Raw genomic sequence first — 18,368 nt, forward strand, 5'->3', positions numbered from 1 at the left:
GAGATGTACTAGGTTGGCCCATTGGTGTTAGATAAGATGGGTCGTGTTAATATCTAGGGCAGATTTGTGGGTCTTGAAGTGATGGCAGCACCTGGGCAAACCGGTGTCTGAGGCGATGAAGCTTTTTCGGACTAAAGGAGGGAACTCATTCCAAAGGCAAATGTTCTTCCAAATTGAGTTGATTCTGTTCTCATATCTCTTGGCCAGCATGCGGGCTGGCCGTTGATTGGTGTTGGAGTCGCTAGAGGCATTCAAGTCAATGCCATTGTCCACCACTATCCCTGGTGATGCCGTCCATCGCCGAAAGATTGGATTTTAACTTTAGATTTTAACAATAGTTCCAGGCTTTATTTGAAATCTAAAAAAGCAGAGACTCCACCTTTTTTTCCAAAAAATAAATCAAAGCTTGCTAAGCCTGAACCTAAATTTAACGGTTACTTTAGGAAAGCCGAGTACAGAAATTTTTTTGTTGCTGTTTTATTTTCAATAACATAGTTTTAGCACCTAAATGTGAAGCGGTGATATGATAAAAAATGCGTAAGTGAAAATCAGTACTGAAAAATGATCACTTTGAAGTCGTTTTCCCAGTCTGGAAAGGGTTGACGGCTGACTGGAGTAACTAGACAACAAACCACTTAGCGATAACGAGCATACCAGGAAGACTAGAGGAAAAAAAAGAAGATTGACTGTCTTAAAACTAACAACGTAAATAAGTATAAATTATACGGCAACGAAGCCAAACGGTTTCCTCTTCTACACCCATATTGAATACTGGACTTGACTTAACGACTTCACTTAGATGGAACATGATCCTAAGAAAGGTACCCTTTGATAAAATCATATAATTTACTTGGAAGGTATATTAATATAAACCTTAAATGGTATTATTTTCAATTTACCGCCAAATAAGTAACAAAATGAACTATTTGTCTCTTTGAACACATTTCCCAAGGGAACTTTATCAATACCGCTGTGAGATTACATAACAGAGCAAGGACATTTTTCATCACACATATCCCTAGGGAACGCTATTAATACGGTTCTGAGAAGGCTAAACAGGGCGATAACAATTTTTGTTGCAAGGATGTCGTGGGTATTAACTGGAATACGTCTCAATTTTGTTCTTTAACACTTTGTCGTGAACAAATTAAAATATCCCCTGTCCCGGCTAAAATAAAAAAAAAAAAGGGAAAACATGTAACTCACGTCAAAAGTCTGTTTATCTATGCTGTCTTTAGGGTTACAGGTAAACATAGTTCTGGCTCCTAGGTATACATTTTCAAACTTAAAGAAACTAGTGCTTCTCTTAGTAACTATGTATGTCTTTCGCTCGCTGCATACTCATTCTGCTTATATTTATGTAATATATTGAATACTTGCGGCTCTTTAAAGAGCTCCGTGGTGATCGAAAGCATACGAAAAAAAATATTTACCTTAAACCACTTTACTAACTGATAGTTTTAATTAAAATCGTAATTCCACGCCCTTATGTCATTTGACAGCGCTTTCACTTAAATGCACCGCCATTGTGCTCAAAAGAAAGACGTTTGAGCAGATTCAAGTCTAGGCAAAGATTCCTGTGCGATTAATTGACGTGGCTTAGCAGCATGGAGTTCGAAATGTCCCCAATCTCCAGGCCAAGACGGCGCCGTGAAATCCTTCTCGTCGTGTTACTAGCCGTTTGTTTTGCTGTTTGTGGATTTTTAATTGGATATTTCGCCATGAAAGCTGGAAAGGATGCAACGAAATGCCAGAAAGATAATGGTGGAACCAACCCAGAGCGGCACTCCAGCAAAGAAAAGTACCACACAATGTTTCAAAATGAAATAAAGGCCGAAAATATTGAAGATAACCTCAGGTAAGAGATCGCTGAACGTTTCTTTCCTGTACGTTGTGAATGGCTATGTTAATGACGTTTGATGATCTGAGAGTATTGAATCTTGAATCCGAGCAATAGTTTAATGATTACATACACAGCAGCTCGTTTTCATTTCTTGATACTTTTGACGGTATGAGACCATTTTTTTTTTTTTTTTTTTTTTTTTTTTTGCCCTTTTACTCAGGCGACTTCACGTCTATTTGTTCTTCTAGTCGTTATCAAGGAATTGATTCCTCAAATGTGTCTCTAGAGGTTTGCAACGATTTACAGAAAGCCACTATGTTGAAGAAAATACAGAATACAGAAGTCAAGCTGAAACATTCCTTTTATCGGTTTAATTGAAATGCTTGGTTCACAACTGATCAGTAATTAATCCTGTTCTCGAAGGCAATCGAAAGCCTGTTTGCATTATTTTAACAGTTTTGCTAAATAGTTTGCAAGCTATGGTAACGAGTCCATAGAAAAATACTGAACCACTTGTAAATCGTGATTGATGCTTAGAATGAGTTGGACTTCGACAAATAAACACGGAGCCGAAAAACAATTAAAGTATGCACACTGGCTTCACGCGTTAGGCACATAAAAGTGTTCAATTTATTCATAATGTAAATGTAACAAACTAAGGCCCCGTCCACACTAAGCCCCAGGAATGTGAAAACGTAGCTTTATTTCTACGGTTAGGCTTATCGTCCACACTAATCCGTCACGAAAACGAAGCGTTTCGAAGACGCTCTTCTAATTGGAAGAATTTGAAAACGCAGGCTTTTCGTTTACGCGTGGACGGGAAACATGTTATAAACAGAGTTTTTGAAAACGATGGTGTCGCTGTGAAAATGTGATTTTCCTGTCAGATTTTTTTTTCCAAACACAAATCTAAAATGATCAGTGATTGTTGGGTTTTAAAATTCTTCCGGCGAAGCGACTGGACGCAGCCCAACGTCAGGATGGAACGTACTTCGGCAACAAGAATTGTGTAGAATGTTAAAATATTCAACCAGTTGCAAGAAAGACAAGTTGTGGTACGTGTACGCTTTAGAGAAGACTGTTGACTTCGTAAACGCACCATCGGACATAAAAAAATAAAGTTGATACTTGAGAAACCCGATCCAAAGTGAAAGCCTAGTATTAATAACGGGTCATATGTAAACTTACATGATGCTTACTGATACTCGAAAGGTCCCTGCAAGTAACCAACGACATTTCTAAGAAACGGTTCATGCTTAGTGAACGTTTAATTTATCGGGAGTTTCGAGGGCATAACAAAAGCTATGAGTTACTGGAGGAAAAACCGTTCCTCAGCTTAGCGAAAAATTCACGAACGCGTCCGTGACTCTATAAAATCACAGCTAAAAATTAATCACAAACGGAAATGTACTTTTGTGACCCATCAGATGAGATAGGAAATCCGTGCGCACAAATGAGAATTACGAACCCAAGATTTTTTCATCTTCGTAGGAAAAACCTAAAGCGTGCGCCGGGAAGTAAAATCTAAGTTTCTTTAGCGGATAGTAGGGAAATCACACTGAACACAATATTTCTGTTCCATTTTCGACGCTTTCTGAAGCTTCAAAATCGAACCGAAAGAGTTCCTTTTCACTCAGCACTTACAGAGGGAGGTTTAAAAAGTTTTAATTTTAGCTTAATTAGAGCAAGCTGTAAAATTGCTTACTGCGGTGTTGAAGTCATTCTATGGATAGGCGTACGTCCATTGAGTCGTGCATGCACCCTGATGTTAGCCCTCGTGGTTCACACGATAGCGACATAACGACATGGCGAAACAGTAGCAGCGACATAATCATTTATGCCGGTAATGTGAACATCGATATAAAGACATAATGAAAAGATCGCTTTTTTTCCTTATGTCGTTTTGTTCATACTGTTATATTGCCGTTATGTAATTACGTCAGTATGTTCACAGTGCAAGCATAACGACATACAGCGTACTTCTTATGTCGTTATATCGCTAGTGTGAACAAGGCTTTGTTGCTTTAGACCGAACTGATTTACTAGCCATATTCAATATAAATCTGTAACAAGCCAATTTTTTGTTTTGATGTGCAATACAGGTTCATCACCTCTGAACCTCACATGGCGGGATCCACGCGCCAACGGGATCTGGCTGCATATTTGGCTAAAAAATGGCGGGAGTACGGTTTTGACGTGGTCGAAATGCCTGAGTACAGAGTGCCTCTCTCCCTCTATCAGAAAGACAAACCTAACAAAGTGGAAATTATCGCCAACGGAACGATTCAAACAACAATTTTGGGTAGAGTGGAGGTAAATAAATGGACAGTGATAACCATAAAAAGTTAATTTAAACCTTCTGTTTAAAACTTCTGCCTTCTGCATACAAGGAAATGTACTTCCCCCTCCCCCCCCCCCGCCCTCCCCATCCCCCACTTTGGTAGGAAGGGGTGGGACAATGGGATGATAAACACCTGCAGTTTTACCAAAAAAAGGCAGGGAAGGAGGACCAGTACTAGTTCTGCAAAGAAATATATAAAAAAAAAATAACTGCAATGACGTACACGTCAAAATGCAGTTGCTATGGTCACAGTGATGCCAAATGCAGTGCAGCAACTTAACAAAAAACCGTCAAACTCTGTTGACACCGATTTGTTTTAACACCTTTACTGGCAATAACTTTGTTTTTATTTCAATCATGCAGGTAAGAGCTGAACCTACAGCAAGCAAGGTATTTAACTATACTCCATACTTTGCATATTCACCAAATGGGACTGTTGAAGGCGAACTTGTTTACATCAACAGAGGATATAAGAGTGATATGGACCGCCTAAACAGTACTGGTGTATCTCTGAAAAACAAAATCGTCATAGCAAGATCGATTTTCTCTAGGGTAGGTACTATAGTTCTAGGTTGATATATGAGTTCAGTTATATGTACGGTATAAGCTGCTGAAAACACCCTTAATTTTAGTTTAATGGCTTGAGACGCTCTTAAAGTGTTCAAAAATTGAATCCGGTTATGAATCTGCTTGGAGATTTGTTTTAAACTTGGCGAAATATTGCATCGGTTTTGAATTATGGGCTCATAAAGTCAAATCTCAGCGTGGTGTTCAATGGGTCATATTGTTGCCAAGGCAAACTTTGGAGTCACAAAATAAGTCATGGTTTGCCATTGGACATTTGTTTGATATTATGATTGTAGCTTCATCTGGAAACGGATAGCAGCATTGATCCATCAAAGAAGAAGCGCTGAAATTGTGGAAACCGTTATGACCCACTTTAAATGAAATTGCGTTCAATCGGTTAATATGCTAGTAGTCTTTTCTGTTTAGTGATGAAGCTGGATCTGGTTGGCATTACTAGTTGATTTATTGGTACTTCGTCAACAGGAAGGATAATTTTTGAGAAGATAGCTTGTTAACAAAGAGATTACCATTTTTTGTCTTCATCAAGTTTGAAGATTGACACTATTTAAGGACGGTGCCTACTAGATACAAAGCTTTTTGCGCCAGGTTAGGACCAGGCGGAAAAAGTAGATCTTTGCAAGGATATCTCTTTTCGAGATAATTAGCCTTGAATCTCAACAAAAATGCTGACATCAGCATTTTTCTGAAAATAGAAGGAGAGGATGTTTCTTCACAGCTTTCTTTAGAATTCGCCTTTACATACAGAAAAGCAAACACATTTATAAAGATCTGAAAACTACATGGGAAATGGTAACATAAAAACCATTTTTGCTATGTTTTTAATAACAAAATCGTTGCAACAGCACTTTTAGCGTCTCTGATAGTCTTCCTCTGTCTCAGCTAAAATACAGTCTGAATATCTTTTGCTCAAAACCAGAAACTAATCACGTGATGAATAGGCTTGCCACTTCCATTTCATAACATAAAATATAAGGGTAACCACGCGTTTTTTAAAGTTATTGATCCTTTTTGTAACGTTTTACGGTGCCCGTTACATTTTTTCCTGTCACCTCCCCAGTAAGTAAAACATTTGCGTATCTCGCACTTGTTTTGCGCGCGCACTACGCCATCTGCAGGTACATGTACAGTTGGATTTCAGTATGATTTTCGACAGATGGCTAGTTTTTTAGCTGGAAGACCTTAACAGTTCGTGGTTAGCGATATGCTGCTGTTCTGGTGTTCCTGGTTTAAATATAGGTTCATTAAATTTGATTTGGTAACAATAGGAAAAATTTTGCTTTCAATTTAGTCGTCTTTAGCCGTGTACTTGGTAGCGTAGTTGATTGCGTCATGTCAACCCAGCGCGCGCGTGGTGCTTAAACCATGCCTTGGGTGATGCGCAGAACGTGTGCGCACTAACAAAAGTAGGCACCGTCCTTAATAAACACACCGTGACCGTAAACTTAAAGCTAAGGACGATAAGTGATTTGAATACAGCAAATAAAACTCATTTTTACGGTTTATACGGCAGATAGATTACGCGGTCGCTCTTGGTGCTGTTGGAGCCCTCGTCTTCCCAGAACCTCCTCCATCTGGACCTGATCCTAACGATACCTATCCTAACACGCGCTGGACGTCAGGCGAAGCTATCCCCGAAAGACCAGTGGCTGCAAACTGGGGTGATCCACTTACCCCAGGAATGCCATCTATTGAGGGGATGTACCGAGGACCCATGAATATGACCAAATTGGCCGCCATACCAACGCAGCCAATCTCTTACAACGACGCCCTGTTTCTGCTGAAACAGCTTAAAGGTATATGACAAACACGTGTTAAATAGCTTTAATTTTAAACGTATGCTTTAATCGATCTTTTGTAACCGCACAAATTCTTCCAACATGTAAAGGGACTTAATTGAGTGTCGCAAAACCAAAACATTGGTAATCACAACGGTCAATGACAAAGAACACCCACAATCCAGTGAGCCAAAAAAGGCCCGAAGAGAATATCCATGTAGCTAACGGGAAGTGCTGCAAAACGTGTGCGAGCGAGTTTTGTTTGTTTGTTTGTTTGTTGTTTGTTTTACTTCTAATCAGACAAAGTGGAACAAGTTATTTTAAAGCAAAATCGATTAGTGTAGCATTGCAAAACCAAATGATGATGATGATAATAATAATAGTAATAATAATAATAATAAAAATAACAGTAATGATAATAATAATAGTAATAATAATAATAAGTAATAGTTATCGGACCGAGTGGAGTACAATTTAGGGAGTAATCGCACGAGTAATTTCAAGATAAGACGAGCGCAAAGCGCGAGGCCCATTTGAAAATACAAGCACGATTACTCCCTCAATCAAAACTATAGCAAAATTCTCGAACGTGATTGGCTATCAGCAGCCCGATTTGAGCATTAATTGGACAGTGTACGCGTCATGCTTGTAATTGGACAGTACGCGTCATTTTGCGCGCGCTGCTGTGGTGTACTTTGTTTAGTAAACTGCTGGGTTTTTCAGCATTCATAACGACGTTTTAAAATCGTTCAACGATCAATCACTGGTTTGTTCGTTTCTCGAATTTTGTCATAGTTTTGATTAATTGGTAACAGGACATCGTGTCGTCCAATTCAGTCTGTAATCATACTCGTGATTAACAAATCGGACTCCCGCTTCGCGGTCGTCCGATTTTGTTAATCACTCGTATGATTACAGACCGAATTGGACTCCACTCAGTCCTATTACCATTATAGATTGTACGACATGAGGTCCAATTACTAATCAATCGTATCTATAAGAAATTTCGGAATTAGAAATATTCTTTGGGAAGTTCTTTTGAGCGAAAACATTTCTAGCGTTTTCCATAGTTTTGAAAACTGTAGGAAACATTACGAAGGAAGCCATTAAAGCGCGCGTAATTGACGTGAAAATTACGTGGGTATCCAATTATAGGTATCCAATTACAAAAGTTCAAATTGGATACCTGTAATTGGACACCCACGTGATACGCACCGATTACGTGACCAGTAGGCGCGCGGAGAACCAATCACGATCGAGAGTTTTGTTATAGATACGATTATAATAGTAATAAGGAGGGTTAACACTTAATAGCAAAGGTTAATAACCTTGTGGCCCTAGGAAAATAAAATTACAAACCTAAATTGAGCAATACTATGAATACAAATATCTTGTTATCTTATTATCTTGTTAACACAAAAAGTAATTGTGTAATTAGAGTACAATGTAGAGCAAGATTTGTATTATCAGTTGTGCAGGCAGAGTATCTGTAGTATTTGTAGTGTGTAATCGTAGTGTTAGTGGTAATCGTAGTGTAAGTAACGGTCGCATTGTAAGTAATGTCAGTAGTGGCGTAAGTGATATTAGTATTGTAAGTAATGTAAGTATTGTAGGTAAGGTTAGTATTGTAAGAAGTCTTATTAATCAGTTGTGTAAGTAATGTTAGTATTGCATACAATAGTTAAAAAAAAAAAAAAGGATCGGGAGATGCAGCGGAATGTTTTGATTAAATATGTAAGCCCGGTAAAAAAAAAAAAAAAGAAAAAAAAAAGAGAAAAAATGAATACAAATATACAATAAAATAGAAATTAAAAACCTAAGATTATGAGAGACGCGAATAGTTAAATTACAATAATAATAATATAAAAGGTAAATTCTAAAATGATCTAAATGTTGCTGTGCTGTGACGATCGTTTTTAAGCACAGAGCGAGTTTTTGCGACACGAACTGCAAAAACAAAATTGCACGATGGTTTGAAGATATGAATTTTATTTTCTCGTGTTAATTACAATATTTTACCATTCGAAAATAAAATTCATATTTTCGCGCCGCCGTGTAATATTTTCTATATCCCTAGGTTTTCACTGATCTTAGTCTACCGTGTTTTCGTGGCTCTGTTGGTTTTGTTATTAAAACTACCTCTTCAATTGCGATAATTATCAACCGGCGACGGTCTCAGTAATTCAAAACAAAAACAGATCATAGATGTGTGTTTTGAGTGATTTTATGCCTAAAGGAACAATATTAAGCCATAAATTATAATTTTTTTTTTATAATGAACTCTATTTCCTCCACTCTCTAAAGTCCAGTTTTCGTTTGTTTGGCCAGTTTTCCAGCAATTGAATCTTAACGTAATCACACCTGGTAAAAAGCTTTGGAAATTTCTTCGGCTTACCTTTTTTTTGTAGAATAACATGGCGCCGTCTTTCATTAATCCATTAAAAGTTTCAAGAAACATTTTCCACAAGAAACAAAATAGACTAAAAATAAACCTGCCTTTGTGCCGTCGAAATTGGGTTCCTTTCGTCTGTCAGAGCTTGATTTTGACAGTCAGTTATAAAAGGGCATATGCCGATTGAGAATAAAATGATTATTCGAAGAAACAATACGTACGTTTCTCTAGACTTCACTTCTGAGAACGACCTTAGCATTGAAACAGTATATGCATTTCTCCGGTTTTCAATTTCTGAGAAAGACTACCGTGTACCATTCCAATTAATGGTGTATAGCAGTACTGCCAATCATTTCACGTACATGCTGCAAAAACTAGTGTGAAGTTGGTACTGATTAGCCATCGCGCGTCTGCAGTCCTGGTGAGTGTTAACAAAATAAACCAAGCTATCCGCTAGATAGTGATAGTGATACTAACGGGCGGACCAGGATTTATCCCAATGTTTATTTAGTTGTATTTATTTGTTTATTCAGTAATTTATTTTTGCAAACAAAAAGTCTTGTCGTGAACCTAAGTTCCCCAGTCGATGTGTTAATATCTTACATGAAAATGCCGATTTCATTTGTTGCAGGCGATAAAGTACCAAAAGAATGGCAAGCAAGTTTTAATGTTTCCTTCGGTTTTGGGCCGGGTTTCATCGACAATAACACCACTGTGCGATTGCATGTGAACAACATTATAACCGAGAAATCAGTATACAATGTTATTGGTACCATCCATGGTCGCGAGGAACCTGACAGATACGTAATAATCGGTAGCCATAGAGACGCGTGGTTTTTTGGGGCCGCTGATCCTTCGAGCGGCACAGCGGCCCTTATGGAAATATCACGGGCAGTCAGCAAAATGCTTAAAGAAGGATGGAGACCCAGAAGAACCCTGAAGTTCTGCAGTTGGGGAGCAGAGGAATTTGGACTTATTGGCTCTATAGAATGGGTAGAACAAAATGAGAAGATTCTGCAAGATAGAGCTGTTGTTTATTTGAACACGGACGTGGCGGTTGGTGGCGATTACGTTTTAGTCAGTCAAAATTGTCCACTTCTCTCAACGGTCATTTTTTCTTGGGCCAAGAAGGTAAAAGATCCAAATGCACATGGCAATAAAACAAGTCTGTATGACATCATGGTTGAGCGAAACCCCTCACGAAGTAATCCTGGGGAACCTTATGTTGTACCATACAGCTATTTCAGTGACTATTATCCATTTTACATGTACTCCGGTATACCTTCAGCAGATTTTAGCTACTTTTTCGGACCTGGTAACCCAGTAACACTGTATCCTGTTTACCACACTCAGGAAGACAATTTCTTTTGGATGAAAAAAGTCGACCCGGAGTTTAAATTTCACGAGACCGTAACGAAGTTTGAAGGCGGACTTTTGATTGAATTGGCGGATTGTCTTCTCTTACCGTTTGACGTTACTCGTTACGCAAAGACACTGATAACAGCTTACGAGGAGCTTATTAAGAAAATGAAAAACCCAGGCATTTCTACTGATTACGTTCGTAAAGCTCTTTATAAATTCAGGAATGCCAGTCAAGCTTTTGATCAAGCAAAGTCCAAGTTAAATCCAGACTTAGCCAGCCCATTACGTTTGCGCAGGCTCAATGATCAAATGGTACAAGTCGAGAAGGCTTTTATCAGTTCTTTAAAGTTGTCAAGAAGTTACCTTATGAGGCACGTGTTTACCAGTTCAGGTAATCCTTTTCCAGGGGTCACGCAAGCATACCTGGCAGGAGATAGAGCCGAGGTTGAAAGGCAAATATCGTTAGTAGTCGAAACAATCTCTTCTGCTGCGCAGATCATACAGCCAGAAGCATCTGCTTAATACAGCAATTCTTGACACACTAAGCACATGATGACTGGCTCCAAGGGAAACAGTCAGTTTTGTTTCCCCGACACCCTCAATGTTCCCCGAGGCGAATGTCGAGGGGAAACAAAACTCACTGTTTCCCGCGGAGCCAGTCATTAAGTGTTTTGTTACACCTTACAACTCAAAAATAGAAAACAAAACTGCAAAAAACCGTTTGCTTGACGCCGACTGGCACACAAATTTGCCGCAGTTTCAAGGAACACAACCTCATCACGAGCGAGTCGAAAGTTCAAGTTGTTGTTTCCCTAGGGAGCTGATGAGATTTGACCAACGACACGTGACATGTTTTCCTCCAATCGGAATACATTTTTGATTTGGGAGGTATAACAAACTGCATTGTTAACTTAGGAGCTCCGCTTTTTGGCTGGCCTAAATCTATATATTAACTCTATTCAGACCGGGCATTTTGGTCTTTTAACTGGGACCGAAGGGATACAGAGAGGGGGTGGGAGATTTGGAACTGGGCGCACCCACACTATAAAACTTAGAGGATGCATAGCAAGTGTAAATATGTTTCTTTTGAGCTCCGTTACATGTAATGATGACGTCACTGATTGATCTCATCATTATCGAAGAGCACCATCCCGGTAACCGATAAAGAAAGATCAAGTTCCTTGAACTATCAACGAAATATATGACACCAGCTTGTTTCCACACAAATTTCCGGAAAAAAATTCATCAAGTTTGGAGTTTATTGCTTCATAGCTATTAAAGATACTTTTGCTCAAAATTGGTGGGGGCCTCAAAAGCCCTTTCCTCCCTCGGTCTGCATAGGATTAAGGAAGATGGGCTGTTTTTCATCCAGTCACGCAGGACAAAATATCTAGGTAATTTTGGCTTCATCAATCCGTTTTAAATATATGTTTTGCCCAAAACTTTGGATAATGATCAAATCATTTGACTGCAATAACTATCGCTGCACCAATATATATTTTATTTTAGAAATGCTTTTGTTGGTGCATGTCGTAAGTTCATATACATTTCATAGCCTTTGTGAATTCGTAATTGCTCAACTGTAATATCAGGTAACAGTAGCCTTTTTAACTATAGCTTTTTTTCAGCAAACTGGCTCAGGTATCATTTTTAGGTTAGTTAAAATAACAAAATCTCGTTATGTGGAACGAAATAGATAAAGCCAACATTCTTGCATATTAATGGCACTTTGCCTTCAAAAATCTGCAGATAACACGAACCTTCACAGCTGCGGTTGAACGAAGTAGTTGTTTATCGGGGTATCAACCCCTGGGAAAGGGAAACGAAGGGAGGTGGGGGATGAAGGGAAACAAATGAAAATGGGTAGTATGTGATCTAGGAGGGTAGGAAGATAGTAGTGGCTATACTATACGTCAAATCCCGTTAGGCTCTGTTACTTTATCAATGAAGGGTTCCAAATTTCAACTGAAGGAAACTATCACTTGGAAGGTAATTTCCAGGGGCACGATAGACTAAACCAAACAGCCATGTACCAACACTTTAAACCCCACATACATCCGATTAAATTATGCCAAAGCAGTCTCAGAATCCTTGTACAAGCGAACAAAGAGGATTGATTTAATTGATTGTAATGTATAGGCAGTTACCTATGCTCGGGTACCTGACAAAGTTTACTATTTGCTAGGTACAACGTTTCAGGGAATGAAGTTTAAAAGATACTTAAAACTCGTGTAAAAGCGTAATGATTACCTGCGCTTAATCAGGGTTCCTTTCTACCTGGCAATTTACTAGTTATATCTTCAGCACTATTTACCCCCCCGAAAAAACAAAATTACAATCTAGCATTCAATTCAGACATTACAAAACAAAAGTTATTCTTGGGATGTACTGTTACAATTTTTGTTACTGTATATTGATCCATTTTGGAGCATTGCGAAGCATGATTTTTTAAGTACGACAAGTTGACTGTACAAAATGCTTAAATGCATAGGATGAACACACTTCGTGTTCATGTAACGGATTACCGTAAGGAAACTCAATTGCGAACAGAAAGTTTGCTCCAAGACATGAATTATAGCGAATGACAAGTTCATGATCAAAGAAAAGAACAGCGCTGCGGAAATAGCACAAACCAGATATTTAATCGCCTTCCATTCTAGGAGCAAAGCTTTATAGTCTTTTACAGTGCTTACACAAGCTTCTATGAAATCTTACAACTTTCCAAAGTGTAACATTAAGGAATGGAAAGTCAAGAAACAGAGTCAAGTTCGTTACTTGTAGGGGCGGGGTAAGGGTCGCCAGCCACCACCACCACCACCACGTCGACGAGAGGATCGCCGGTAACAGATGCAATGACGGTTACGTTTACGACGGTAGCTTGAATCTTTGAGGAAAGCTATATCAGAATGACCATCTTCAGCGTTACTCTCATTGATATCTTCTTTATTTTCATCATAACTATGAGATACCATAAAATAGTTAAGTTATACAAAGAATGAAACCTGTCAAAAATGGATATGAGTAAAAATAGAACTGTAACCAGGATAAGACATATTGGAATAAAAACGCTCTCTGGTTAAAAATATATTGAAAACATAAGCTTTCGGCTATCAGTCTTTAGTATATTCTCAGCTCCGACTATTGCATTTCTAGCTCTCTGATTGGCTCAAAAGCTCCGACTATGAGCCATTAGTCGGAGTTCTACCTTATATGGAAAACAGTGCGCCAAGTTTAAAAATTTTCCGCTCTGTAAAATTGTTGAAATAAAAATCGGCGGCAAAAACCCGATTAAGAATATACTAAAACAATTATTCCATTCGACCTTGTTGGATATGAAGTGATCATAACCAACTCGCGCTACGCGCTCGTTGGTTATTTATCACTTCATATCCAACGCGGTTTCATGGAATAATTGTTAAATAGCCTTTCACGAATGAAAAATGTGGCGCGCAAGCGAAAATATATACGAATGGGGTGCGAAAAATTGGGTTTGGAAGCATCTTCCGGTTTACAAAATTCCATGTAAAGACTGCCCTTGGAATTACATAGGAGAAACCGGAAGATGCTTCCAAACCCGAAAAAAGGAACATCAACGAAACTTGAAGAACTATTCAAATGGCTCTAATGTTGCCAACCATGCGTGGCAAAACAATCACTCCATTGATTTCGACAATGCTTGTGTCATTGACAAAGGCAATTACCGCGTTCGGAAAACACTAGAATCTTGGCACACAGCAAAAACCGTCGACGCGGAAAACAACTCAAAACCGTTGCCTAGGCAATACTCGATTTTATTGTAATCAGGCCTCATTTACATTTTTATCTTCTAGCTTTTTTCACGCTTGTTTTTATTCTCAATTTTTCGCACCCCATTCGTATATATTTTCGCTTGCGCGCCACATTTTTCATTCGTGAAAGGCTATAGACTGATAGCCGAAAGCTTATGTTTTCAATATATTTTTAACCAGAGAGCGTTTTTATTCCAAAAATGGATATGTTATTCCATAACGAAGCATATGCCTTTATCGAATCGCCCTTTTTTTTTGTCTTTCATTCCACCTTGCGTCATATAGACGGATTAAGAGTGATTTTCTCAAAATATATCATATTACTCAAAGAGAGCAGCGATTCGAAAACCCTTTGGTCAGTCAAAAATAACTTCGCAAACCTCCGAGCAGTGTGACTGTATAACTAAGTTAGTGCTTTGCGCAATGAAGAATGTGCAGTATTTACAGATTTGTATTCTTCAATAGGTATCACAAAATATCGTTATTCAATTAATACCAACCCATGTAGACCATATGGAGTGTCCTCGATTCTCTCGACCGCATTAAATTCCTGCAAGTTTGCTAAATCAGATTCCTTCTCCTGTAAGAGATTCGAGAGACATCGTTTCCATGCTGAACTTAGGAGGAAAACACCAAACGCCACATTGATCCAGTTCTTCATATCTCGCTATCAAAAGTTACAGTCTAATCAAGCCGTTAACTCTGCCAAAAGTAGCGCTTCGTCGTAAGTTGATCAGCTCTACCTCACTACCTCATCAATATACATACAAGTGCCCACTTTTCTGATAAAGATCCTTAAACATTCGTCATTGAACGCCACCTCAGTATTGATCAGTTTTCTCTATGTATAAGATTATCTGCTAGTAGAGATTCTATTCTTTCTCACGCATTATTTTGGAATAATTAAAGAAAGTTCCTTTTGTCCCAACCTCTGAATAAAGAAGAAAGCTGTCATTTCCGTTCAGGAGTTTCTACTAACTTTAAGTGCATGTTACGGTTATTTTGGGTACATATATTAATTTCATGATAATCGAATATTATATTTTCCTATCTCTAGAATCTCTATTTATCTCGTGTTAGATCGAGACTTATCATCAACACGTCTTTACCAATTTGCAGGCTTAAAGCTTTAAATCATAGTAGTGACGATGGATTTAGACGGTGGTCTTCATCAGCATATTAGCCAGATTTTTCTTCAATCACCATATCGAAATATCAAAAATAATAATAATAATAATAAAAAAACACGATACGTGTTAAGTATCATTGGGCAAAAAGCTAATTTCGTGCATAAAGAAAATCAGCTTTTGTAGGAAACAATGCTATCAGACCAATATTGTTGAACTAATCATTCCCTCTGCCGTTCTTTTCATTTCTGTTGATAAATATTGATCAGAAAATCGTTATCTCTAATAGTTACTTATCTGGGATAAGAAATCCATTTTTCACAGGTGATTTTTTTTTTAACTTATAGCGAATGCTATGAAATATGGAAGGCTAATTATCTCTCTAAAAGCGACAAGGAGAGATTCTGAAAATAATTCTTTTCCAGCAGCTGCAATAGAAACGCTACTTTTTACTAAGAGTCTCAATGAGGTCAAGCGTCAATTAATTGTCAGATAACGTCACTGATGTGAAGACCAGCTGGAAAGCATACCATCAATTAGTAAAGGAACAGAGAGATAGGTCCAGCGATTGCTAATCTGCATGCACATATTATCACTGGATATCATCGACCGTGAAAATTCCGTTATTGCAGTTGACTCATTGACTCTTTTATTCAAAGGAGTTATTCACACCAGTCCCTTGCAGAGCGTGTATAAGATCTGACTCCCTAATGTATTCATATCACTTTCATGTTGCTAGAGTTCTCTAGCCCAGATTCTTAGTGCTCGCAACTTCCTTTCACGCTCATTCCCTCCATCCTTTAGGCTGCGTTCTCTTCTTTTTCTTTCGGTTTTTATTTTCCCTCCCTCACCCATACCCCATTTTCTATTTCACATTTAAGTCTCTTTGAACGCAGTTGCCATTTTCCTCCAAATCTTATACGAGCATGAAAGGGACCTGACTGAATAGTTAGCTATTCAAGTTGTAGATCGAGAGCAAGTCGAAAACACTCGTCATTGTACGCTAGAGGAAACACAGCCTCTCCATTCCCAAATTTCATTCCCAAACATCTATAGGAGACTTTAAAAAATTCCCAGTTATTACGCAGTTATTACGCTATTGTTTTACTAACATTTTGAATTATACCCCTTCCCTGCCATAGAATCTTCATAAAATAACACATTTATTATACATTTTTTGAATTTCGTTTTTTTTATTCATATAACGTCAGAGACGCCCTTACTTAATTACAGTTTTTTTAACTGAAGAAGGTTGTCGCAGCAGCTGAAACGTCCTGTGATAGGTTTGTAAACCAGTAACAAAATACTTTTAATCATGGATCCAGATTGTTTCAGATTTCGAAAAAGGAGAAACTTTTTGTGCTTTTACCTACTAAGATTTCCTATCAACCAGCTTCCCCCTTTAACCATGATTAAACTAAGAAACGGAAATGTCCTTACGTTACGTTTTAAGAAAGCGGTGCTGCAGATTTATCAGCGTCCACCTCGACGGCGTCCAAAGAACCCTCGAAACCGAAAGCCTCCACGACGGGATCGACGTCGGTGACGGAAGCGGCGGAAGATTTTCCAAAATCGAATAAATGGATCTGATGACTTCTTTAGTGGATTACTCAAAGGATTGTTATTCTCTCTTTCATCTCCTTCGTCATCATTGTCATTGTTATCGTCATCGTCATCTTCTTCGTCGTCTTCATCTTCTTTTCCATCTGGAAAATATTTTTCGTCATCCCAATCCAGGTCATTGTAACATACAATAATGGTAATAAAAAAGAACAGCATGTTTTTAATCGAACTGTTAGGAAATGTACGACTTAATAAAGCCAAACGCACGACTGCAGTAGTTAACATTGTATATGGCTACTACCATGCCAAGTCCCACGCCTTATGTTTTTGTATTACAGAATAATAGATAATAGGACGAGTCCATTCATCGCAACGTCTTCTTCGTTTCTGGGTGACAAGCAAAACCTACTAGTTCAATTTGTACCTTTGGAAACGAAATCTGAGTTAGGACGTGATATGATGACGAGATGTCAAATGAACAATGTTATCATGTTACTGGCTAAACAGCCAAAGTTTTCTAAATAAGCACTCCATGTTTCTATTTTAATTCCCGTGTTTTCCATAACCCTCCAAATATGATCACTGATATCAGAATCGCCACTTTAAAATAAATGACTTATATGTCTTACTCCAAACCTACGACGATGAAATTCTCTTCGTTAACTACCTCGTCTTTAGCCATTTCATGCTATTTAGTTTGTGGATTAATTAAGAATGAAAGAAGTAGCCACATCGATTGACTCTAGATGTCGTAGGTGGTCATTTTAGCTTATTGATCTATTTAATACTCAACAACTCGAACATTGAGAGTCTAAGTGGTTTCCGAGGATCAAGAAGAGATCTAAGTGGGTTTTTTTCATGAGAAAAAAAGTACTTACGTATACTTATATTAGACAGTAAAACGCAATATAAAGCTTCTTAAAGTTTGACCTTAATTGGTTCGCGGAATTAGCAGTTTTTCCTTGAGATCGCACCACGCAAGGGAATAATAGAGCTTGGAGCGCACAATATCAGTTTCAATCCCATCGAATGGGAAGAGGTTTTGGAATTTTATATTAAAATATTCAGTTCAAAACACATGCATGTATTAGTTTCTAACCACTGTAAGTAAATAAAGATGTCCAAGATGGAACTAAAGGCCTTGTTGTGCTTAAAAAAAGAAAATGATCATTCGATCTAGACTAAAAGTTTCAAGGTGCTATTACAGTATGTAAGATTCATGGCTGGTAACTACAACGTGCTGTGGACATGCCTTCAATGTAAAATTCTAAATATACACTTGGAATGTAACGATCGTGAGGTCAAGTAATTTCCATTATATTCGTTTTCCTTTTTCGAGAGGATCTCTCGATTAGCTCGATGCAGCTCTTAACTTAAAGTAGTCCAATTGGTTTTTCTTCACTCGATCCCTTACATGCGTTATTGTGTGCGTTATCTCAGATTGTTAACTTTAAACTTCACAACTTGACTAAATGTGGCATCGTTTGCGCCCGTCTGAATCAATAGATCAGCTTGTATATTGACTACTCAACAGAAGGAAAAGAGATTCAAATTCTTCTTAAATGTTTAGAGTGTGAAACTGTTAAAAC

The 18,368-nt window shown here is 38.1% G+C and overlaps 3 protein-coding genes across 3 annotated transcripts; 1 reads left to right on the top strand and 2 right to left on the bottom strand.

Moving 5' to 3' along the window:
- Positions 1-1,422: 1,422 nt before the first annotated feature.
- On the top strand, positions 1,423-10,837 carry LOC145487065 (putative N-acetylated-alpha-linked acidic dipeptidase). The gene is made up of 5 exons (XM_081465775.1): positions 1,423-1,858; positions 3,946-4,156; positions 4,548-4,736; positions 6,283-6,565; positions 9,571-10,837. Exons 1-5 carry the CDS (start codon positions 1,608-1,610, stop codon positions 10,821-10,823), a joined length of 2,187 nt encoding a protein of 728 aa, XP_081321901.1. The 5' UTR covers positions 1,423-1,607; the 3' UTR covers positions 10,824-10,837.
- A 2,235-nt stretch (positions 10,838-13,072) lies between these two features.
- Positions 13,073-15,007, bottom strand: LOC145487073 (uncharacterized). The gene is made up of 2 exons (XM_081465785.1): positions 14,590-15,007; positions 13,073-13,259 (listed from the first exon to the last, which is right to left on the bottom strand). The coding sequence occupies exons 1-2, from the start codon at positions 14,748-14,750 to the stop codon at positions 13,073-13,075; spliced, it is 348 nt and encodes a 115-aa protein (XP_081321911.1). The 5' UTR covers positions 14,751-15,007.
- Positions 15,008-16,398: 1,391 nt separating this feature from the next.
- On the bottom strand, positions 16,399-17,067 carry LOC145486428 (uncharacterized). Its single transcript, XM_081465091.1, has one exon. It carries the CDS (start codon positions 17,062-17,064, stop codon positions 16,690-16,692), a length of 375 nt encoding a protein of 124 aa, XP_081321217.1. The 5' UTR covers positions 17,065-17,067; the 3' UTR covers positions 16,399-16,689.
- Positions 17,068-18,368: the final 1,301 nt, after the last annotated feature.

Source organism: Orbicella franksi, chromosome 5 (assembly GCF_964199315.1).
Source record: "Orbicella franksi chromosome 5, jaOrbFran1.1, whole genome shotgun sequence".
Lineage (NCBI taxonomy): Eukaryota > Metazoa > Cnidaria > Anthozoa > Scleractinia > Merulinidae > Orbicella > Orbicella franksi.